The 23,953-nt window shown below is 55.5% G+C and overlaps 1 protein-coding gene across 2 annotated transcripts in view; it reads right to left on the reverse strand.

Moving 5' to 3' along the window:
• LTBP4 (latent transforming growth factor beta binding protein 4) overlaps positions 1 to 23,953 on the reverse strand; it is a gene marked incomplete at its 5' end in the record, with an annotated part of 57,388 nt that overhangs the window by 18,112 nt on the left and 15,323 nt on the right. The window contains 12 exons of one of the 2 annotated variants that reach the window (XM_083753592.1): positions 10 to 135; positions 225 to 350; positions 1,680 to 1,811; positions 4,414 to 4,500; positions 4,874 to 5,050; positions 5,389 to 5,553; positions 7,127 to 7,249; positions 7,469 to 7,543; positions 7,831 to 7,936; positions 10,461 to 10,693; positions 13,352 to 13,582; positions 22,388 to 22,904. In XM_083753592.1, coding sequence (XP_083609718.1) covers positions 10 to 135; positions 225 to 350; positions 1,680 to 1,811; positions 4,414 to 4,500; positions 4,874 to 5,050; positions 5,389 to 5,553; positions 7,127 to 7,249; positions 7,469 to 7,543; positions 7,831 to 7,936; positions 10,461 to 10,693; positions 13,352 to 13,582; positions 22,388 to 22,637 — 1,831 coding nt within the window. Of the gene's footprint in view, positions 1 to 9; positions 136 to 224; positions 351 to 1,679; positions 1,812 to 4,413; positions 4,501 to 4,873; positions 5,051 to 5,388; positions 5,554 to 7,126; positions 7,250 to 7,468; positions 7,544 to 7,830; positions 7,937 to 10,460; positions 10,694 to 13,351; positions 13,583 to 22,387; positions 22,905 to 23,953 lie in introns of those variants that run through there. The other variant, XM_083753591.1, reaches the window with a different exon arrangement.

Raw genomic sequence — 23,953 nt, forward strand, 5'->3', positions numbered from 1 at the left:
CCCAGTTACCTCTGCATTCGAAGCCAGGGGGGCTGGGAACGTAGCCGGGGGGGCAGGAGCAGCGGAAGGAGCCGGGGGTGTTTTGGCAGCGTCCGTTGGCACACGGCGGGGGGGTCTTGGCACATTCGTCAATGTCTGGAGGAGGAGGAGGAGGAGAGTGTTGCTTTGAGGCCGAGGAGGGGAGCAGTCCATCCCAGCCCCCTCCCTCTTTGCCCCACACCCACCCTGGCACTCGGAGCCGGAGGGGTCCACCTGGTAGCCGGCCCGGCACCTGCAGCTGAAGCTGCCCACCGAGTTCTCGCAGCGCCCGTTGGCACAGGGGCGGGGGCTTCTCCGGCACTCGTCCACGTCTGGGGAGGGGAGGGAGAGAAGAGGGGGGGTGAGGGGAAGGAGAGAAGTTGTGCCACCCAGACACCCGGCCCAAACCCCACCCCACATTTCCCCTGCCCCCAATGTCAGATTTACGTATAAGCTCAACAAGCTCTAGCTTAGGGCCCCACTCTCTTGGGGGCCCCCAAAAAATTTAAAGGGAAAAAACCTGGATGTACATTTCCAAAATATAAGATAAAACAAATCAAATAAAACCTACATCCAGCAACCGTGTTTTGTGTTGTGTAGGCTCCTAGGATGTAATTCATTGGCCCCCAGTCATTTTAAGTCAGAACTTAATAATTATTTCACTATTACTATAGTTCTTCTTAATTGTATTTCACCATTAATGTACTTCTTCTTAATTGTATTTCAGTTCAACAATTACTTTGATAAAATACACATTTTGTGATGTGCAAATGGCTTGAGATACCCATGAGGTCCATCAATGACCATCTAGCATATATTCAACACAAAAACCAGTGACCATTTTGTTGTGGACAAAGGACAGCAGGACATATCAAGGGCCCCATTCCCTTCAGGAGCTGGGGGCCTCATCAAACCTCAATCCGGCCCTGGCTGCCCCCCTTGGCCAAAGCCACCTGCAAAAGCTGAGCTCTGCAGAACACTCCAGGAGAGACTACCTCTGAGCATGTACGGCCTGCTTTCCTCAGCTGAGCTTACAGGCCACAGATTTCCCCAAGTGCCACAGTGGCGAGATCCACCTCTGCTGGGGGAGGCAGAAAACGCCTCTGAGTGGCCGTCGCCATGGCTGCTGTGGGGCTCAGGTGGGGCTTGTGGGGCACCTGGCTGGGGGAGGCGGGCACCTCTGGCTCTTCTGAGGCCGCCTTCTGATGCCATGCACACCCTCAAAGCTTCCTAAGAACACAAGAGGATCCTGCAGGATCAGGCCCATGGCCTGCCAGCCTCCTGTTCTCACAGTGGCCAACCAGATGCCCGTTCTGGGAAACCTGAAGGATTTGAACTCCGGAGCCCCTCTCCCCTGCTCTGACCTCCGGCAAGTGGGATTCAGAAGCATTTCTGCCTGCGACTGTGGAGGAGCCATTGGAAGCCCTCTCCTCCTCCATGAATTTCAAAGCCATCCAGGTTGGTGGTCCTGTGGAAGGGAGTTCCACAGATGAACAATACACGGCCTGAAGAAGCCCTTCCTTTTATGCAACCGAATCTCCCTATGCTCAGTTTCGGAAGCCAAACTCTGGGCAAGCGCCTCTGCGTCCCCAAAGGGTTGCCTTCTCCCTGCGCCCCCTCAAAGCCTCCTGCTTCTCTTGCCACCCCCCCGCGCCCCTCACCAATGCAGTGGGTGCCCTGAGGACTCAGCCAGAAGCCGCGGTCGCACACACAGGTGTAGCCACCCTGGCGGGGGATGCAGCGCCCGGGACCACACACTTGGGGGCGCCGTTCGCACACACCCTGCCCAGCATCTGGTGGGGAGAAATAATAATAATAATAATAATAATAATAATAATAATAATAATAATAATAATAACTGTCCCCTGCCCATCTGACTGGGTTGCCCCAGCCACTCTGGCCAGTTTCCATAAATTATTAAATTTTATTATTAAATAATATTTAATAAAATATATGTTGTTGTTTAGTGGTGTCCGCCTCTCCGTGACCCCCTGGACCAGAGCACGCCAGGCCCTCCTGTCTTCCACCGCCTCCCGCAGTTTGGCCAAACACATACTGGTAGCTTCGAGAACACTGTCCCACCATCTCGTCCTCTGTCGTCCCCTTCTCCTTGGGCCCTCCATCTTTTCCAGAGAGTCTTCTCTTCTCATGAGGTGGCCAAAGTCTTGGAGCCTCAGCTTCAAGATCTGTCCTTCCAGTGAGCACTCAGGGTTGATTTCCTTCAGTATGGAGAGGTTTGATCTTCTTGCAGTCCATGGGACTCTCCAGAGTCTCCTCCAGCACCAGAATTCAAAAGCACCCATTCTTTGGCAATCAGCCTTCTTGATGGTCCAGCTCTCACTTCCATACATCACTACTGGGAAAACCATGGCTTTAACTATACGGACCTTTGTTGGCAACATGATGTCTCTGCTTTTTAATATGCTGTTTAGGTTTGCCATCGCCTTTCTCCCAAGAAGCAGGCGTCTTTTAATTTCAAGACTGCTGTCACGATCTGCAGTGACCATGGAGCCCAAGAAAGTAAAATCTCTCGCTACCTCCATTTCTTCCCCTTCTATTTGCCAGGAGGTGATGGGACCAGTGGCCATGATCTTCGTTTTTTTGATGTTGAGCTTCAGACCATATTTTGCCCTCTCCTCTTTCACCCTCATTAAAAGGTTCTTTAATTCCTCCTCACTTTCTGCCATCAAGGTTGTGTCATCTGCATATCTGAGGTTGTTGATATTTCTTCCGGCAATCTTAATTCCGGCTAGGGATTCATCCAGGCCAGCCTTTCGCATGATGAATTCTGCATATAAGTTAAATAAGCAAGGAGACAATATAGAGCCTTGCCGTACTCCTTTCCCAATTTTGAACCAGTCAGTTGTTCCATATCCAGTTCTAACTGTAGCTTCTTGCCCCACATAGAGATTTCTCAGGAGACAGATGAGGTGATCAGGCACTCCCATTTCTTTAAGAACTTGCCATAGTTTGCCGTGGTCGACGCAGTCAAAGGCTTTTGCATAGTCAATGAAGCAGAAGTAGATGTTTTTCTGGAACTCTCTAGCTTTCTCCATAATCCAGCGCATGTTTGCAATTTGGTCTCTGGTTCTTCTGCCTCTTCTAAATCCAGCTTGCACTTCTGGGAGTTCTCGGTCCACATACTGCTTGAGCCTTCCTTGTAGAATTTTAAGCATAACCTTGTTAGCGTGTGAAATGAGTGCAATTGTGCGGCAGTTGGAGCATTCTTTGGCACTGCCCTTCTTTGGGATTGGGATGTAGACTGATCTTCTCCAATCCTCTGGCCACTGCTGAGTTTTCCAAACTTGCTGGCATATTGAGTGTAGCTCCTTAACAGCATCATCTTTTAAAATTTTAAATAGTTCAGCTGGAATACCATCACTTCCACTGGCCTTGTTATTAGCAGTGCTTTCTAAGGCCCATTGGCCTCACTCTCCAGGATGTCTGGCTCAAGGTCAGCAACCACACTACCTGGGGTATACGAGACATCCATTTCTTTCTGGTATAATTCCTCTGTGTATTCTTGCCACCTCTTCTTGATGTCTTCTGCTTCTGTTAGGTCCTTTCCACTTTTGTCTTTTAATATGGTAATCTTTGTATGAAATGTTCCTTTCATATCTCCAATTTTCTTGAACAGATCTCTGGTTCTTCCCATTCTGTTGTTTTCCTCTATTTCTTTGCATTGCTCGTTTAAGAAGGTCTTCTTGTCTCTCCTTGCTATTCTTTGGAAATCTGCATTCAATTTCCTGTATCTTTCACCATCTCCCTCGCATTTTGCTTGCCTTCTCTCCCCCGCTATTTGTAAAGCCTCCTTGGACACCCACTTTGCTTTCTTGCATTTCTTTAATTATATACACACCCCTACACACACACACATATATAATTTATTAAATAATAATATTAAATATTTTTCCCATTTTAACCATCCGATAAAAATCACATTAAAACATTCCAAATTATAATACAATCAAAAAAGCCAAATATTCAATGCCATATTACATATCTTTTGGGCGACTTCCCATGCTCTGAAGTTCAGGGAGGGATGATCTAATATCATACTGCATTTCTTCATTAGCCCAGCTTACAGATAATATACAAAAACAATCTTGGACAGGTAAAATAACCGTGAGACCGGAATAAGGACTAATCTATTACTGGTGAGTTATAATGTTTAAATGTGCTGTAAAAATGTGTCACCAGGGGGCGCTGCACAGCAGTCAATGGGAAATTGCATTGAGAGCTAAATCACCTCCTTAAAAACCACTGTAAACAGTTGAAATTGTTAGCCTCAGACTTGACCGACTGAGCTATCCCAGAGTCTGTTAAATGACGGAGTTCTGGCTCCCACATTGAGGCGCAATGCCCCCCTCCCCCCTGACTTGCCCGCTTTCCTACCTGGCACAGGTGGGTCAGGAGACTGGGTTGGCACACGCCGGGGAGGCTGGCGCTCCGGCAAGGAGGTGGGTGGGGGGCTCCAGTGCACTGCAAGGCGGGGAGAGAGCTGGCGTGAGGAGGGGAGGGGGCAAGGACCCCCTTAGGTGCCCCCTAAGATGAGAGATGGCACCAGCCCACCTCATCCACACGGGCACAGACTCTGCCAGCCTTAGAAAGGAAGAACTGTACAATTGGAAGGGACGCCAAGGGTCCTTGCGGGAGTCGCAGCCGGGGGCTGATGCTGTGCCAGGGAGCAGTGGTAGAACTGCCCCCCTCTGTCCCCCCCCAGTACCACAAACTGGCCTGCCAATGCTCCCATTTCCCCCAAACATCCAGATCAGAGAAGCCACCCTCACTCTGCCCGAGAGGAAGAGGGGCAAAGCAGGAAGGGGGAGCTCTGGCCTCCCCCCAGGGAACATACGGACGGCTGGCGCTGTGGTTGTTGCCAAGGCGGGTCTGGCGGCCGGATCCCGACCCCCTTGCTGGCGGCCAACGGGCACCCGGGGCAGGTCCTGGCCGAGGAAGCGGGTGTCGTAACGCAGGTCAGAGGCCGAGTAGTGGTAGCCGGGCCCTGCCGGGCAGATCTCCTTGAACCCGTCTGCCAAAGAGAAGGAGATCAGTGTGAAGAGAGGGGTTTATTTTTGCGGGGGGGGGGGAGACCCTCAGCACCCCCCACTCCACTCTGGAGCCTGCTGGGCATTTCCCTGAGGGCCTTGCCCCACTTAATCCCAGGCTGGGGCTGGTTGCCCTGGGCAAAAGGTCCTCTGCTCTCATGAGCTGAGAGAAAGCTTATAGAATGATGGCATTGGAATGGGACCCTCAGCGGTCATCTAGCCCAACCCGCCATCACACAGCATTCTGTTCCAGCCCAGGCAAAGCTGGCTCCCCTTCCAGCCTTTGCTTCTCCCCATGGCCCCCCTCCCTGGGCGCCCTCACCTGAGCCAAAGGGCGGGCATCGCTCACAGGCGTGCCCCCAGGCCTTGCCAACGCGGCTGCAGCAGCAGATCTGCTTGGTGATGTTGCGCAGGATGGGCAGGGAGCAGCCACCCTCCCTCAGGACGCGGAAGCAGGGGCCCTTGGCCTCCGAGATCACGTGGTGGGCTGCGGGGGGAGAGGGGGCGTCAAAAGCTGCACATATGTGGTGGACGTGCAGTATAGTTAAAGCCTGCTGGGATATGATATACAACAGGGGTCCGCAAACCTTTTCAGCAGGGGGCCGGTCCACTGTCCCTCAGACCTTGTGGGGGGCCGGACTGTATTGGGGGGGGGGAATATGAACAAATCCCTATGCCCCACAAATAACCCAGAGATGCATTTTACCATATTTTTTGCTCCATAAGACGCACCTGACCCTAAGATGCACCTAGTTTTAAGAGGAGGAAAACAAGGAAAAAATATATTCTGAACAAAACAGTGGATGTATTTGTGGTTCATGCTGTGGCCACAGACATGTGAATTGACAGTGAGTTTGGGGAAGCTCAATGCAAAAATCCTGAGGATCCATGTGGATCTGTGCTTTGTAACCACGTTTTTGCGCCATTGCGGCCCCACAAAACAGTGGATGCAGGTTTTTTTGGTGCAGGCTGTAGCCATGGACATGCTATGTGATCTGATGGTGAATTTGGGGTGACCCAATGCAAAAATCCGGAGGATCCATGGGCTTTTACCTCCCCCCTCCCAGGCAGCCTCCTTTATCTCTAGAGTCCCTTATCTCCCTCCCAATCGCTTGCCGATCAGCGGCTTTGTTTCAACACCTACTTCCCTCTTTCAAAAAAAAAGAGCATGATCTGCTTTTCTCCCCTGGGCAATTCGGCTCCAGGGACCACGCATTCGCTCCATAAGACGCACAGACGCCTCCCCATACTTTTTAGGAGGAAAAAAGTGTGTCTTATGGAGCGAAAAATACGGTGTGTGTGTATCTGCACATCTGTGGTGTGGGTGTGGCACTGTGCCCAGTTCTGGTCTCCTCCTCTCAAAAAGGAGATGGAGATGGCAGCGTCAGAGGAGGTTTTCAGAAAAGGGCAGCCAGAATGAGAAGGGGGCGTCTGGACTCCTCTGCAACAAAAGGCTGCAGCGTTTGGGCTTCTTAGTTTAGAGGAAAAGCGAATGAGAGGCGAGAGCGTAGAAGTCTGTAAAATTATGTCTGGCCTGGAGAAAGTTCAAAACCCTAGAACTGCTGGACATTCAATGAAGCTGGACGTTGGGAGATGCTGTGGGAATTTGCAGGCAAACATAAGAGCTAGTTAGTGCATGAAGGGGTTAAAACCACAGAGTTAGATTCCTAGATTCAGCTAGGCCACGCCCCCTCTTATCCGGTGAGGGAGGAAGTGAAGCCTTCTCTTCCTGTTCTCTCTCTCTGAGCCATGCATCTGACCAAGGAAATCCTGTCCAAGCAAGCTCCAACAGCATGTCTTTGAAGCTACCTTTCTGTATTTCCTACCCAAGAGTATTCCGCCTGTGTTTTCCTTGCTGCTGCCTGGATAAATGCATGAATCTGACCTTTGGAACATTTTGTAAGTAAAGCATTTTAAACTTGGCCGGACTTGGTGGGCCATTGGCTGGATCCAGCAGGCTCTGCTCATGCAACCAGGAACAGAAGGCGGGCTTGGAGGCCTGCCACCCCCACCTCCACCCCCCCAGCGCCCCACGCCGGTGCCAGGGGTGCCTGACGTACAGATGCAGCTGCTTCGAGACGAGTCGAGAATGTACCCCTCGTGGCAGACACAGGCAAAGCTGCCGCGGGTGTTGGTGCAGTCGCCGTTGTGGCAGAAGCTGCCCTCTGCGCATTCGTCCACATCTGGCCATGGGGGGGGGGGAGAAAGAGGGTGTCAGAAAAGGCCGGGGGAGAGAGATCCAGGCCCGTCCTGGCAGGATGGGTGGGCAGCAAAGGCCCCTCCTGGGAAGATGCCAGGGGGTGGACTTTGTGGGGGCTCTGTCTTGGCCCCTAGAAGGATCCAGGGGTGGAAAAGCCCCCCCCCAAACCAAGGGGTCCTCAGCCAGCCCAGCCCCCACTCACCAAGGCAGGATCCGTTCTGCCGGCGAAAGCCTTTGGGGCAGGCCACTTCGTTCCTCCCCACGGGGCTGGCGTCCCCTTTGAGGAGAGAGCAGGCGGTTGGAGGAGCCCTTTGCTATATCCATGCCCCCCTAGAAAGACCCCCCCCCACCATTGACACTTCCAGGGCTGCACCAAAAGCCACATCAAAGGGGTGTCCCGTGTCCCAAAAGGGCAGGAGTTTGGGGTGGGGGAGAAGAATCTGTGGTAAAGGCACCCCTCCCCAACCAGCCCAGAAGGGTCCGAGCCACGTCCTCCTTCCCAGTCCCCCCCCCCCAGCCACTACCCCTTCTTCGGAGAGGGTGGGGGCCCAGTGGCAAACTTACCCACGTCGCCATTGGCGCAAGGCAGGCACTCGTGGACCCCCCAGGCCAGGCCGGCCCCCCGGCAGCAGATCTCTCGAGTGCGCAAGCCGGGCAGGGGGGCACTGCACTGAAAGAGGGGGGAGAGAGTCAGTTGGGGGGGTCCTAACCCAGGAACAGCCCCCCCCAGCATCGCCCAGACCTTGGCTGTTACAGAGAAGCCCTAAAAGCCCAGCTTTTGATCTGCACCTGTAGGATAAGGCATGGTTTGGTCCATGATAATCCCTCCATAGGGCAGGGCCCCCCCAGAGCAGAGGGGCTCCCTCCCCCACAAAGCCACGGCGACCCCCAGGGTGTACACAGTGCCCTCTGCTCACAAGCGTGCAAAACCTTCGCGCATAGGAGCCCGTGTGGCGTCGTGGTGAGAATGTCAGACTAGGAGAGACCTGGGTTCGAATCCCCCCACTGCTTGGGTGAGCTTGGGGTCAGTTTCCCTCTCAGCCTAACCTATCTCACAGGGTTTTTGTGGGGAATACATGAGGAGGGAGGACCATGAATTTGAGCTCCTTGGTGAGGAAAAAGGCAGGCTGTGATAATGCAATAAAATAAGATAGTCCCCATCCTTTTCCCTTGCTTGTTCAAGCCCTAAAGGGGGGTCACCAAGTGCACCCCTTCCTTGAGAGAAGAGGGGTCCCATCTTCCTCTCCAGACAGAACCAAAGAAAATCCTTATTAACAGCACCACAGAGTTAAACTGTGTTCCTGGAATCGGCATAGAGAAGACGACTACGATCTCCCTCTCTCTTTCTGCCTCTCGGTCTCGTCTTTCTTTCTTCTTTCGTTCTTCTTTCTGTGCCCCTCAGCCCCCCCTCCAGCCAGTCCAGCTGCTGCCATTTCACAATCGCCTCTTTTGGCACAGATGGTGGCCCCCTCCCTCCCGACACAATCATCTGCGAGCCGCTCTTGGCCTCCGGTCAACCCAAAGTGCTGAAATCCTGCCATTTCGCTAAAGAGAAACCCCTACCAGGGCTTGCCGGGCCCCCCAACCTCGCCCTGCTGGGGCCGAGGCCTCCAGGCCCCCTTTGCTTTGCTCCCAGCGGGGAGGGGGGGAGAAAGACCCCCATCAAAAGGGCCCCATAAACTCCCGTTTCTCCTGGCTTTGGAGCGGCACCTGCCGCCTCCAGCCAAAGCAGATGAGTCAGCCGGACCCCCTTGCCAAAGAGGCAGCGGGGGGCTCAGCCACTCTCTGCCCCCTCTCCCCCCCACCCCGGTCTCCACTTCACATGAATTCACAGCTGTGCTTCCCTTCTGGCAGCTCAGAGCTGGACTACGGAACTCCCTCCCACAGGAGACAGCCACAGCCACTAACTTGGATGGCTTTGAAAGCGGGTTCTCTACTGGGGGTCAGCAACCTTTTTCAGCCGGGGGTCGGACCACCGTCCCTCAGACCATGTGGGGGGCCGGACTAGAATTTGAAGGGGGAAAATGAACGAATTCCTATGCCCCACAAATAACCCAGAGGTGCATTTTAAATAAAAGGACACATTCTACTTATGTAAAAACATGCCGATTCCCGGACCGTCCACAGGCCGGATTGAGAAGGCGTTGGGGCCGCATCCGGCCCACGGGCCTTAGGTTGCCTACACCTGTTCTAGACAAACCGACAGAGGTGGGGGGCGCGACCCACGGCCAGGATGGCACCCAAGGGTCCTCATAGCAGAACCTCCATGCCCAGGGACAGTCTACCTCTGAATGCCAGATAACGGGAGAAAGCCCTCGCACTCAGGTCCTGCCTGTGGGCTCCCTATGGGGGCATCTGGTTGGCCACTGTCAGAAGAGGAAGGTGGACCCAACAGCTAGGCTCTCCTTCTGCCAACTTGGGCCCCGGGGTATGGGTGCCCAGTGCAGGCGACACGATGCCACGAGCTCACGCACCCAGCGCCCTCAGAACCTGAATTCCGGTGGCACCAGAAGTCCGGCTCCGAGTTGTCACAGTTCTCGCAAGGCCTCCGACCGCATCTCCGAGGTCTTGGTTGGCCTCGGACGTGACTTCCAGGGCTTCACGAGGCGCCGGAGGTCATGTGGGGTCCCTGCGGATTGTGTGCTGAGCAGCCACAACCAAACATTTTTGGGGTGCTCAGACCCCCTATAGTTGATGCCCCTGCTTCTTCCGTTCTTATGGAACCTGCAGGTCCAGAGGCAGTCTATCTGGATCCCTAAGTACTTTTTTTATGCTTTATTGGTTTAGAAAACGGTACAACAGAAATGATCAAGAAAAGTTGTTATCAAAATAAAAACTCCTTGGTTGATACTTGTTTTGGATATCATTCTGAAATTCAATTTGACATGACCTGGATTTCTAAGTTCTTGGGGGGTATTTGGCCTCTGTGAGAACAGAAAGCTGGACTGGGGGGCCACTGGCCTGATCCTGAAGTCTCCTCTTATGTTTTTAACAACAGAGAGCTGCTGGCTTTTTTAAGGAACAGGGGGAGACCCTTAGATTGCCCCCATTTACAAAGGGTTTTCTAAGCGGAACCCCTTTTTTGCCCTAGAGGGCTGAGTTGCAAGTGAGCTGATGGGGGGGGGGTTGGTCCTCTGCATTCTGCATGAGTCACAGCCGCCCCCCCTCTCCCTCCATGCCCCCCCAAGTAGTACCTCTCCTCCACGAAGCTGCCGGAAGCAGTATCCGAACCCGGCCCCCTCTCCGTAGCCCCCGCTGGGGGTGTCTCGGGGGCTGCTCTGCGCCAGGACGCTGTAGAGGGCCGGGCGGGAGAGGGGGAGGGCGTTGGCGTCCCCCGCCGGCTCCTCGCTCACGCGCTCCACCTGGTGAATGGTGACCGAAGCCTCAGGAGGGTGCTCCACGTGGACGCTGGCCAGGGAGGCCACACCTGGGGGGGGGAGAGGGAGGCTGAAGGGGCCTTTGAGCCCCGAGAAGAGGGGACAGAGAGGGATCCCCAAAGACCAGGAAGGCAGGCAAGACCCAAACCAAGGGATTTGGGGAATCGTAGAATTGTGGAGCTGGAAGGGAGCCCTGGGGGTCATCCAGCCCACCCCCCACCAAGTGTTGTGCCCTGTGGCTTGCTGTTGTTTGAGTGACTGGAGTTTAGAAATTACTGTATTTTTCACTCTATAGGGCACACCTAGTTTTTAGGGGGCTGAAAAAAGGAATTTTTTTTATTCCCCTCCCCAGCCCCAAAGAGCTCCCGGAGCTTGTGGGGCTGGGGCGGGGGGAAGCCCGAGCTTCCCCCGGCCCCAGCCCCCAGAACAGCTCCAGGAGAGGCGGCGAGATTGTGCGCAACCTTGCCGCTGTTCCCAGAGCTTGCGGCAGTTGGCGCTGCGCTCCCCGGCCTTCAGGCTTCAGGCTGCTATCTGCAAGCCTTCGGAGCGCTTGACCCCTCGCCCTCTCCAGGCTTCAGCGAAAGCCTGCATTCGCTCCATAGGACGCACACACATTTCCCCTTCGTTTTTGGAGGGGAAAAAGTGTGTCCTATAGAGCGAAAAATACGGTACTTATTGTAACTGCTAAGAGTGGATTTCTGTTTCATCTTGAAGTGCTGATATTTAATAGTATTGAGCCTCTTGGACTTGCCGATCAGAAGGTCGACGGTTCGAATTTCCGCGATGGGGTGAGCTCCCGTTGCTTGGTCCCTGCTCCTGCCTACCTAGCAGTTCGAAGGCGCACCCAAAAGTGCAAGTAGATAAATAGGTACTGCTCCAGCGGGAAGGTAAACGGCGTGCGCTGCTCTGGTTCACCAGAAGTGGCTTAGTCCTGCTGGCCACATGACCCGGAAGCTGTACGCCGGCTCCCTCGGCCAGTAAAGCGAGGTGAGCGCTGCCACCCCAGAGTCGGACACGACTGGATCTAATGGTCAGGGGTCCCTTTAACTTTACTTATATTATTTTAATGAATGCGGAATGTTATTTTATTTGCATATTGTATATTGCATTATGCATATTATTGATGTCAGACGCTCCGAACCTGGCTTTGGCCGGGGAGGGCGGGATATAAATAACATTGATTATTAATTTATATTATTATTATTATTATTATTATTATTATTATTATTATTATTCTCGCCTCGCCAACTCCCAGCCAGGGAAGCAAGGCAGAGCCCCACCTGCTGCTTCTCCCCCCCCTCCAGCGCCTCTAAGGTAGGCTGCTCCTGCCCATGGAGGCTCCACTGAGCCCGCGGCCCTCGAGAGGCCTCTCCCCTGCCAAATTCCTCCTCCTGCTTCATCTGCGCCTCTGAGGCTCCGGCTGCGTCTGGGCGACTTTGGGCAGGGAGGAGGAGAGACAACGCGTCCCATTCCTGCCGATATCTCCTCAAATATTTGCAAGCAGGCAGCGTGTCCCTTTGCCTTCCTCCAAAAGGAAGAATTCCAGGCGTCCCTCCAGCAAACATTTATCTCCTCTGTCGCTGGATGTCTGCTCCGTCCCTTCCAGGCTGGCAGAGATCCCTTTTCCAGGAGCCGGGCCCAAAATGGAGCCCCCGTGCCCGCCCGAAAGGGATCTCCTGCGAGCGCCAAGCGAGGAGCCTCTTGCCCCCAGTCGCTGGGAACCACAAGTCGGTCTTGTGTTCAAATCCTGCTTGCCGGTTTCCCTAGGGGGCACCTGGTTGGCCACTGTGAGGATGGGAGGCTGGACTGGAGGGCCTGATCCAGCAGCCAGGCCCTTCTGAGGCTCTGATGGAGCCTCCAGGTCCAGGTGCAATCTATCTCGAATGCTAGGCTCTTTGAGGTATTTGGCCACTGTGAGAAGAGGAGGCTGGACTAGAGGGGCTCTTCTGGGGTTCTTACCCCTGAGCTGTAAGGAGTGGGGGTGTCTCTCCTGCCAACTCAAACCAGAATGGTCTTGGCTGCGCTTGACGCAGCGTGGCCCCGTTGGCACCCAAGGGTCCTCATAGCACGGGAAGCCGCGCAGGGCAGGATCCGGCCTCGTACTCACACCAGCTTCCCAGCTGGGTGTGTTCCCCCTCCCCAACAACAAGGGATGCAGTGGCATAGCAAGGGCAGGGGGTACCCGGTGCAGAAAACTTCTTGTCACCACATTTAAATTATTAAAAGAAGGAAAAATAAGATACTTATGACCTGGGGGAGGGCGCTAAGAGGCAAGAGGGCAGCGGGGGGGGGGGGCCTCTCAGACACCTAAAACTCTCTGCTTTTAATTAGATCTTGCTGAAATATGCAACGAATTGTTACTGCTCAGAATTTCACGGTGTTCTTTCCTCGACGAGTCGTGCAACGTGCTCTTCTGAATAACAGCTGGAGAAACCCAGCCAGATTGGCGGGGGTAGAAATGATAAAAATTATTATTCATTCTTACTATATTGATGCTTTTTGGGGAGTGGGATTACGAATCCAAGGCGGGCAGGGTGCCCAAAATGACTTAACTGCGTCCTGGAACCTCCTGTCCCCTCGGCTCCATCCTGCCTCCCCCCTTCCCTTACTCCTCTTAGAATCCCAGGAGGGGAGAGCTGGAAGGGACCCCCCAAGGTCATCTAGCCCACCCCGCCACCCCGCCGCCCCTCTCCCGGCCCCCGTCTTACCGTCACGCTCCTCGCGGTGGTTGGCGATGGGTAGGGTGTAGGTGGACTTGGCCATGGGCTGGGCGCCCCCCTCGGCCTGGGCACTGGTCTCGCGGCGGGAGGGCGCCTGCTGTCCGTGGGGCCGAGGGAGGGCTGGGATGTGGCAGAACTTCCCCGTCCAGCTGGGGGGGCAGAGGCACTTGTCCTTCTTGAGGCAGACCCCCCCATTTTGGCAGATGAGGGGGCAGAGGACTGGGGGGCAGAGAGAGAGAGAGAGAGAGATATCAGGTCAGCAGCCACACCTGCAGAGAGGAGTCAGAATCCAGTGGGGTGTTTTCCTTTTTCGTCTAGTTGGAAGAGAGTGTGGCCTAGTGGTTAGCACAGGACCAGGACCTGGTTTGAAATCCTGCCCTCAGTCCTGGGGTGTCCTTGGGGGCCAGCCACTGCCTCCCAGCCTGGCCTCCCTCGCAGTGTTGTTGTGGGGGTCAAAGGAGGAGGGGAAAAGACAGGGCTCTAAATGCAATCAAATAAATGCAGCAATAAAATAAATCCCTCCCCCTTCCCCATCTCTCTCATCCCTCCTCCTTGAGAGGTCCGGAGGAGGTCAGCATGAGAACGGGGCCTTCTCTGCAGTGGCGCCCCATCTGTGGAATGCTCTCCCCAGGGAAGTTCGTCTGGCGCCTTCATTATACACCTTTAGGCGCCAGGCAAAAACGTTCCTTTTAAGCAGGCCTTTGGTTGAACTTATTGACATCCAACACCCTTTTAGAATGTGTGTGTGGGGGGTATTGGTTTTGGTTTGAACCGCCCTGAGACCTCCAGGTATAGGGCAGTGTCTAAGTTGAATAACTAACTAACTAACTAACTAATTGCAGCTGCTTCCCAGGTCAGAGCCCCCCTTGGCTCTTTGGACCCCCAGGTGCACAAAGGCTGACTCTCCATCCCCTGGGGGAAGAAACCCCTCTGGGGACACACCACTGTGGGGAGGGGGAAGGAGGAGAGAGCCCCGGGGTCCCTGATCGCTCTGAGCCCCAGAGCTCAGGGGAGGGGGCAGCTGATGACATTGCACCGCCCCCCCAGGTCCAGAGGTTGCAGATGCAAAAGAGGAGCTGCTCCGTCCCCAACCCAGGGTTCCCCCCCCCCAGGGGGGTGGAGGGTGCCAAGAAAATCATGTTGGGAGTTTAACAAAGGTGCCTCTCCAGCGGTTCTCACCCCACCACAAAATGCTTTTGGGGTAAGAAAATTTTCCGAGGCTTTCCTCAAATCACCGTCTCCTTTGCCTAGCCCCCTCCCCCTCCCCAACAGGGAGGCGGCAAAATACCTGGAGGGGGGCTTCCAGGAAGGCTCCGTATCCCAGGGGAGGCACCTCAACATTGACCAGCCCCCCCAACCCAAAGCCTGTACGTGAGGTGGCACAAAGGCGTGGGAAGGTCAGATGGTGCACAGTGTGGAAAATTTATTGCCACCCCCACATTGATCCCCCCCCCCCTGCAAAAATGGTTTTATGTTATTTCACATTTTCTTACAAAGGAATAATAATAAGTAATAATAATAATAAATTTTTATTTATATCCCGACCGAATTCTGGCTCAGGGCGGCTAACATCAGATACATAACATTGGTATAAAATCAAACAGTAATTAAATCACCTCCTAAAAACATGTCAAAATCAAATCAAAGTCGAATTCAATGGCTTTCCGCAGGGTTAGGGTTGGGAACAGTAAGTGCTCCACTGAATTGAAATTTCAGCCTTCACGACATAGGAAAACGGCCAAGTAAACAGCTATTTTCGTAGAGGAGGGTCAAGATATTAACTGATATGCATGAAATTTCAGATACAGCTATATAAAGTTTAGCAAGATAAGACCTTTGGAGCAGGAATTTTTTTAAAAGAAGATTTATGAACCGCCCTAGTAGGACAGTAATTGTTCCTTGATAATTTGTCACTCCCCTCCATGATGGCACCCGGGGCAGCCCCCCCACCCCCTTCCTACGCCCCTGTTGCTCTGAAAAAGATTTCCAAAGAGCGCCTTTTAGGGGGGGTTGCAGGTCCATTCCCGGAGCCCCCTTTCCCTAAATTTATAGCATCACTTCTGGGTATCGTGCCTGAAAAGGTACCGGGTGAGTTACACACAATTCATAACTTATCATACCCTAAAAGCAGATCAGTAAATGACACAATTCTCAAAAGCAATGCTCAGTAAAATATGCGTTGCTGGATTATGCAATCAAGTTTATTACGGAATGTGGCAGCAGCCCTGGTGCTCTTATGGCAAAGTGTGATGTTGAATCGGCCTTTCACCTGCTTCCTGTCCACCCGCATGATTTCTGGCTGCTGGGTTTAAAGTTTCAGGGCCAATGGTACTTTGGCCAAGCTATGTTCATGGCTGTTCCATTGCATGTGCCCCTTTTCAGACTTTAAGCACATTTCTGGAGTGGGCCATGAAAATAAGGTCAGGATCCCATTACGTCATGCACTATTTGGATGATTATTTGATAGCCGGGAGGCAGGAGAACCTGGGTTTTTAACACTTCCCATCAGCGCCGCTGCCTCTGCCACCAGAAATCCCTTTTATTTATGGCGTGCTAATTTTATGGCCACCTTGCAGGAGGCCACAAATGCTTCCGAGTGGCAGCTGCTGCAAACTGCAGAGGGGAGAGGTTTTTTTGCTCTCAGCTCCGGCTTGTGGACATCTGCTCGGCCGCTGTGAGGACAGGTTGCCAGACTGACAGGCCCCCGTTGGCCTCATCCAGCAGCCAGGCTCTTCTGATGGAACCTCCAGCTCCAGAGGCAGTCTATCTAGATTCCTGGGTTCTTAGGGAAATTTGGCCACTGGGAGACGAGGATGCCATTGACCTCATCCAGGGCTCTTGTTAGGTTCTTAAAGTGGGATGTAATTAAAAACAAAATAAACAATGACTTTGATCCTAGACACACCCAACTGGGAAATGGCCCCAGCAGGACAAGATCTCCTTACCCAAAAGGCCCCCACCTGACTGCTTTCATTTGCGCTTTTAAGAACTTGATCATTTAGTGGCAGCACTGAGCCTTTGGAACTCCCTGCCACTTGAGGTGCCTTGACTGGACTCTTTTCGGCACCTGCTAAAAGCACCCTAACCCAGATGCTTAGAAAATTGAGGCAACTTTAATCTGCTTTTGTATTTTAGGTTTTGCACATTTTAAAGTGAACCATGCTTGATTTTTCTCATTTTATCCATTTGCAAACTACTTTGAGGCTTTTAACGTTCTTGTCTTACAGTCAAATTTTACGAAATAAATAACAAGGACGTTCGCTCCCCGCTGCAATGCAACAGAGATTCCTGCAGCTCCCTGGGGACCGAGATGCCCCTTTGCCCCCATTCCTGTGCAAGTCTCAGAGGGCAGACTCTGGGGAAACTCCCTGGCACTCGCTACACATGGTACCAGCACAGCGACTCCAGCGTCCCCATCTGGTTGCCAAAACTCAGCCTCATCCCGCAAGTCTTCTGCTCAGCTGCCTTTGGGGGTTTGGGAGCTGTGCGTTTGTGTTAGGAAAAGTCTCTGGCTCCCTCCCCCCCCCCCCCCGGTGGGGTCTGGGCTGCCAAGTCAGCAGGAAGTCTCTCTGCTCTCAGGACACCCCACCTTCCCCTGGGGGGACGGGGTAGGGGGCGCGTGGCCTCCGTCCAGAGCCTGCGGCTTGGCTCGCTTGCCAGAGTCATGGCGAGGCATGTGCTTTTCTAAACACTCGGGGGTGGGACGCATCTGCACAGCAAAATCTGAACTGGGCTGATTTGGGGGGTGGAGAATATTCAGGAAAAGAAGGTTGTCCTTTAACACACAACGCTGCCTGGCACTGTGGGGTCCTGAGCCAGCTCCCTGCTGGGAGCAACAGGACCCCATGCCCACTCGGACTGCAACGCAGAGCCCCCCCCAATCCCTGGGGCTGGGCGGGAGCCAGATCTCTTGGAGGGGGGCCACTTGCCCCACATTCCCAGGCGCAATCGAGGCCGGCCAGACAGTCTCGGTTGTTCTTGGCTGCCCTGTGCCCGTCTGGGCGGTGCTGAGAAGGGACAGATCCTGCCAGGCCTTTGAGAGGGCAAGTCTGCAGGCCGGCCAGCTGGGCCGCGGTCAGAGGGAGGCCAGATTAGGCAGAGGGCGAAGTTGGCGTGGGGAGAGGGCCAGGCAGGCACCAACAAGAGAGCAGATTGAGAAAGCAGAACGGGGGCTTCTCTTGCCAACCGATCCAGAGCAGGCACAGCACAGTCCAGCCCCAAGCTCTCCCTCTTTTTAAAGTCAATAAATGTGCAAGCTTCTGAGCCCCACAGAGTCCTTCAGCGGCAGAACGCCTTCCTGAACTCCTTGTCCTCTCAGGAAAAGCTGTCATGGCAGGAAGCAGCCTGCAGGAGGGGTCCTTGGAGAGGGCCACACGGACACCTTGTCCGACCCCCTCCTGCAAGCCAGGACACTCACCCCCCCCCCGCCAGGGTCAACCTGAGCTGAGGGTAGAGGAAGGGACAGGCGTGATCCCCCCCCATCCTGCCCCAACCACCTGCTGTCCCTGTGACCGAAAAGGCTCCCGCAAGGACTGGGGCTGCTGGTGTTCCCTCCTTTCCAAAGCTCTCTGGAACCCAAACAATCCAAGTAAACTGGTTCAGCAAAGTCCAGGGGGCAGGATCCGAATCGATGGATTCAAACGGCAAGAAAGGAGATTTTAACTAAGCAAGAGGAAGAGATTTCTGACAGCAAGAGCCGGGAGATGGAGGAAAGGGCTCCCTTGGGAGGGACTCTCTTTCATCATACCAAGAACTAACTTAGTTGGTCTTTAAGGTGCTACTGGAAGGAATTTTTTGTTTTTTCTCTTTCATCAGACGCTTTTAAGCAGAGGTTGGGGGGCCCTCGGTCAGGAATCTTCTTCTCTGGCGATCCCTCGTAGCCGAGCAAGGTGGTCTTCCACGAACAGGGTCTTCACAGTGAGTCCGCAAGTGACTACGGAGGCCAATTCTGGATCCACACGTCCTTCCACAGTGCGGTTTCCATGCAGGAGTTGATCCTGGTGTGGATTCACCAAGCGTGCCTTCCTCTTGGCACGTCTCTCTCTTGAGTCCTGAGTTCGAGTGTCTTCAAAGCCCAGGACACCTTTGGTCAAGGCTGTTCTCCAACTGGAGCACTCGCAGGCCAGTGTTTCCCAGTTGACAGTGTTTATACTACATTTTTAAAGATTTGCCTCAACACAGTCTTTAAACCTCTCTCATTGATCACCGGCATTACGCTTCCCATTCTTAAGTTTGGATGCCAGGGATTCTTCAGCTGCCATTCCTGCATTGCAGGGGGTTGGACCAGATGATCTCTGGGAGTCCCCTTCCAACTCTACAATTCTAAGATCTTGTGATTCTATGAAAACTTCCCCTCCTGCTCCACCAGAGGGGGGGTGCGCTTGGACTCTACACAGCCTGATCCCCCACAATGCAGGAGCCACAGGTGGACCCCCCGGGGCAGACGACCCCCCCAACCTCCGCTTAGCAACCTTCCCGGGGGTCCGTCCCCCCGTCCAACGGCTCTTGATCTCAGAAAGTTCTTCCTGCTGTCCAGGCAGCTGCCTCTCTCCCTCTTTCTCCCGCCTTGCTGGACATACGGAAGCTGGAATTGCAGCCTCGAGCCCAGTTTATATTATCTCCCTGTTTATTTCTCCTTACGTAAAGAAGAAACTGTCTATTTATGCTATGTTCCGCAAGATTATTTTGGCATATTTTCCTCGTCATTTTCGTTTTGACCTCCGCCCAGGTCCTCCTCCGTTATCGGCTTGTCGGTTTTCTCGCTCTCGGTTTGTTTCGTTAGCTGCTCCAGCTTTGCACAGCAACACTCGAAACCTTAATTAATGCTATCTTGGGGGGGGGGGGCAGGCAGCCTTGACAAAACAGGGGCCTTGTGGATAGAGGCTCCCACCAGCACAGCTCTAAATTGCTGGTGGGAATTGTACTTCAAAACATTGGGGGAGGGGTTTCCAGGTTGGTGGGGGCCCCTTTGGGGCGGGGGCAGAGCACAAGGTCAGAGGAGCCTCCTGGAATCGGGCCCAAGGGGGACCCATCTAGTCCTGTTCTCACAGCGGCCAAATACCCCTAAGAAGACAAGAATCCAGGTAGACTGCTTCTGGAGCTGGAGGTTCCATAAGAAGAGCCAGAGTGCTGGATCAGCCCAAGGGGGGGGGGCGCTTCCCACAGTGGCCAACCAGATTCCATTGTGGGAAAGTCGCAAGCAGGATTTGAACCCAAGATCGCGCTCCTCTCCTGTGGTTTCCAGCAACGGGCATTTGGAAGCACTGTTTCCTCCAACCATGGAGGGCAGAGCAGAGCCATTGTGGGCATCAATAGCCTGGTTGGTGGCCACCTCTGTGGCAGGGAGTTCCGTAAGTTAACTGTGCCCTGAGTGAAGAAGGATTCCTGCCCCAGACGCGACTCCCGGCTGCCAAAGGGGGCTGTGCTCCGTCTACTTCTGACAGTCAAAATTGAGACCTGGAGTGACATAAAACTCCCAGGACACCCACAGCTTACTCCTTCTCAGGCCTGAGCCCATGGAGACGAGAGGAAGGGGAGAGGCAGGGGGCAGCCGGCTCAGTCCCTGAGACCCCCAGAAAGCAGCACAGAGGCTTCACTGCCAGCCCCTCCCCACTCCTTTGGGAAACTCAGGGCCACAGGAAGAGGAGGATTGGGGCCAGGACCTGGGCTTCTTGCTCACCAGGAAACGGCCAAGAAAGGGTGTGGTTGGGGGGGGGAGGAGGAGGAGCAGACTCCCTTGGGCAGGCATCATTCAGGGGGTCAGACTAGAGGACCCTTGGCTTCCCCACAACCCTGCAATTCCATGATGCCATAAGGGGGTTCTGTGCAGGGACCCCTCAGTCTCTCTGCTGGGCTCTGGCAGAATGGCAGCCCCCACATGTCGTGCACCCGGGATCAGCGCTGCAATTGGCGCCCGGGGGGGTCAGTGATCCGACATGGGGGGATTTTGTCACTCCTCTCAGGGATGACACCCGGGGCAATCCGCCCCCACCGCCCCCCTTCCTATGCCCCTGGCTGGGGCTGCAGAGAAAGGCTGGCCTGGCTGCCCTGTGTGCCTGAGGGAGCGTCTCCACCCCCATCGTTCTGCCCAGACACAGAGGTCCCCCTCCGAGGGTCTTCTGCTGGTTCCCTCCCTGCGAGAAGCAAAGTTACAGGGACCCGGGCAGAGGGCCTTCTTGGTAGTGGCACCCTCCCTTCAGATGCCAAGGAGATAAATTACTCTCCAACTTTTAGAAGACATCTGAAGGCAGCCCTGTATTGGGATTTTTAAAAATCTTTTATGCTTTATTATGCTTTGATATTTGTGGGAAGCCACCCAGAGTGGCAAGGGCAACCCAGTCAAATGGGTGGGCGATTATTATTATTATTACTATTATTATTATTAATATCAGCAGCATCATTTGGAGCCCCAACTGTAGAAACAACATGGTAGCAGCAAACCTGCTGCAAGTCTGTGAACTGCAAGTGCCTTCAGTAGCAGGAGAAATTTGGAGGTGGGGTGGGCAGGCAGGTCAGGCCTGACCCTCCACAGGCCATAGGGAGGAGCCATAGCTATGGGGCAGAAGGTCCTGGGTCCCATCTTTGGGGCGGGGGGGGGGTGGTTATTGAGAAAAACTGCAACCCTGGCACGCCCTTTCTGCCAGCCAGTGTCTTCGGAGCTAATGGACGCGCTGGCCGGATTCCTGTGTTCCTGGGAGTGGTGGGGGCAGGAGCACAAGAGCATGTGGTGCTGCGTCCCATCCTGGGGGGCCGCTGCCTCCCCCCGCACAAGGACCAGGCGCTGCTCCGAGGCACGACATGTGGGGAAAGGCCCGCCAGGACACGCCTCGCTTTGCACCCCCGCCCACGCGCAGCCTGGGGAGCATCACCAAGCACAACAGCCCCCGCCCCTCTCCAAGCCTGCCCAGGGAAAGTGAGGCACGGGGTGGCCCTGAGGACGCCACAACCCCTGGCCTGCCTGCCTGCCTGCCTGCCTGCCTCCTCTGGGGCTGGAGCTCAGCCCCCCTGGCCCCCCGCCAGAGGCAGCTGGGCCCATCTGGCGGAGAGAGGGCTCCGCGCCAGCTGGCCGCCTGCTCTCCCTCCAGCCCCAGAAGGAGCCTCTGCCGGCATCCGGGGGCCGAGAGAAGACCCTCGTGGGGTGCCAGGAAGAGACGGCGCTCGCAGGGTTAACGTGGGTGGGGAAGCAGGCAGGCCCCCCACCAACCCTCAGCGTCTTCTGGGAGTGGGGGGGGCCACAACAACGAACCCCTGGCCCCCGAGTCCCTGCCCCCTGTCCTGCAAGGTGTCACTCAGCAATCACTCATATAACTCCCAGAAACATCGGGTTTTCTGGGAGGTGGGATCTGCACCCCCAGGCCCCCTCCGACATGCAGACCCCCCCTGCAAAGTTTGACCGCAGGAGTGGCAGCTGGAAAACCCATCTGCCCGCCTGACCGCAGAGGCCATGACCCCCAGACCCATTTGCTGCCTTCCGCACTCCAACACCCAGCAGCAGGCAGGGAAGGGGGAGAGGGGAGAGTCCCTGTGCCAGGGCAGCAGCTGGCAGGTGGGCGGGTGGGAGAGGATCCATGCACTGGGGGGGGGACCAGCTAGGGGGGACATCTGGTCAAGTGGCAGGAGGGGGGAGAAGTGCTGCCCGTCTCTGTTCTTGGGAAACAGAAACCACATTCCTGGAAGGGGAGGAAAAAATTGCCCCTCGAAAGGACCAGATGATGCAAGGGCACCAGGAAGCCCCCCCATTTCTCCTAGCCCAAATGGGGGGTGGGGTAGCCACAAACCTCAGCAACCAGACACAGAACCAGGCGAGGGGCAAAGGTGGGCCTGGCGCAGCGCAGAGAACCACGCAAGATGCTGTGACCTGGGCAGGAGCGGGCACTAAGCACCCAGGGTGGCACACGGGATCCAGGAAGGGCGCTTGGTGCAAGAGGCTGCCCACTTTCCCATGCTGCCAGCTGCCCAGGGCAGAGTGCTGCATCCCCTGCTCTGTGCCAGCCCCCCCAAGCCCCCCCCCGCTGCCATACTCACAGACACGGAAGCCGGGTCCCCCTTCGGCCGGGCGGGCCTCTGCCCCGCTGTACAGGGTGGTGGCATTGCCCCTCTCGCAGTGGTTGGTGCAGCGGCCCTCGCTGCTGCAGTGCACCCGGCAGATCATGGGGGTGAAGAGGACCTTGACCCTCTGGGCACCGGCGGGCAGGTGGTCCCGGCAGAGCAGGAGCAGCAGCAGCAGCAGCAGCAGGGAGACGGCCGGGGGGAAGGAGTGGCGGCCGCGGATCATGGCCCCGCGCGGAAGAGGGCGCCACGGGTGGAGGAGCAGGCAGGGGAGCCGGCGACCCACCGCAGAAGCTGACGGACCCACCAGCTAATTGGAAGCAGTCGGGTGGGCGGTGGGTGGGGGGGTCTCGGGCGCCGGGCCAAGCACAATGTTTACGAGGGGCGGCTGGGAGCGTTAACTCTTCGCCTGCTCTGCGCAGCCCCGATGGAGCGGCGCTGCCTGGGCTTGGCACCCACCCGGGGGCCGCCCTCCTTGCCTCCGCCCCCCCAAGCCGGGTGCCAGCAGGAAAGCAGCCTCCGCCAAAGTTCCCAGAGCAGCCACATCCCAGCCCCCCCCCAACTGCAAAAAGGCGTCCGGCAGCCCTGTCCCTTTCGCAACCCGAACAGCAGCGCCCCCCCTGCGAGGGAGAACAGGCCAGCTCTTGCTCAGCGCTGCACTTGTCAGTTCAGAAGGAGCCCCCCCCCCAAAGAGTCCTGCTCCAACCCACCTCCTGGGGCGAGAGACCTCTACCCCCTCCCCAAGAGAGGAGGCTCTCTCCTTCTCCGCTCCCCCCCTCGCCGAGGATATGAAAGCAGCCCCCCCTGACTTCAAATGCACCAAGAGGGGCCCATGCAGCAGTGCCCCCCCATCTTCCTCCAGCTGCTAAATCTACTCAAGCTTTGCTTTGGAGTCTCCCCCCCCCCCCGCTGGCTCCAGCTGTTCAACACCCCCACATAAAAAGACTCCCGGCAAACGCAGGTGGGTGGGGGCGAAGGAGGCAAACATCTGTGCCAAAGGAGCCATGGTGCCCCTAGCTCCCCCCACCCCAAATTCTCTAGCTTCCCAAGTCTTGAGTTGTTGCCCCCCCCCCAATGATGGGGCTGCTTGCTTCACAGTTGAAGGAAAAAGAGCTCATCTCCCCCTCCAGGAAGAAAAAAAGAGGTTGTCCAGAGGGTGACAAGGTGGGTGTTCTCCTTCTGGAGGGAGGGGGGTGCGTAAAAGGCCTTGCAACCCGCCCCCGCCCCCCGGAGTGGCTGAGCAGAGCACTCCTAGGCAGCAACAGGGGGTGGGGCTTCTGAACAGGCTCCCCAGGGAGGAAGCTGGCTGGGGGGGGGGGAGAGAAGAAAGCAGAGCTGTCCGCTCCCCCCCCCAGCCAGCCGGGCCTCACCCTCCGATCGCAGGCAAGGCTGACGTCATCTGGAAAAACTCAGGCAGAAGGGGGGGGCAGAACAATTGCCGGATCCGGAGGGGTGGGGACTGCGCTGCACATGGGAACCCGTCTGAAGCGGCCTGGGGCAACGGGGGGGGGGGGTACCCAGAATAACGTCAGGGCTCTGGCC

This window comes from Podarcis gaigeae, assembly GCF_964106915.1.
Source record: "Podarcis gaigeae genome assembly, chromosome: 8".
NCBI classification, from domain to species: Eukaryota; Metazoa; Chordata; class Lepidosauria; order Squamata; family Lacertidae; genus Podarcis; species Podarcis gaigeae.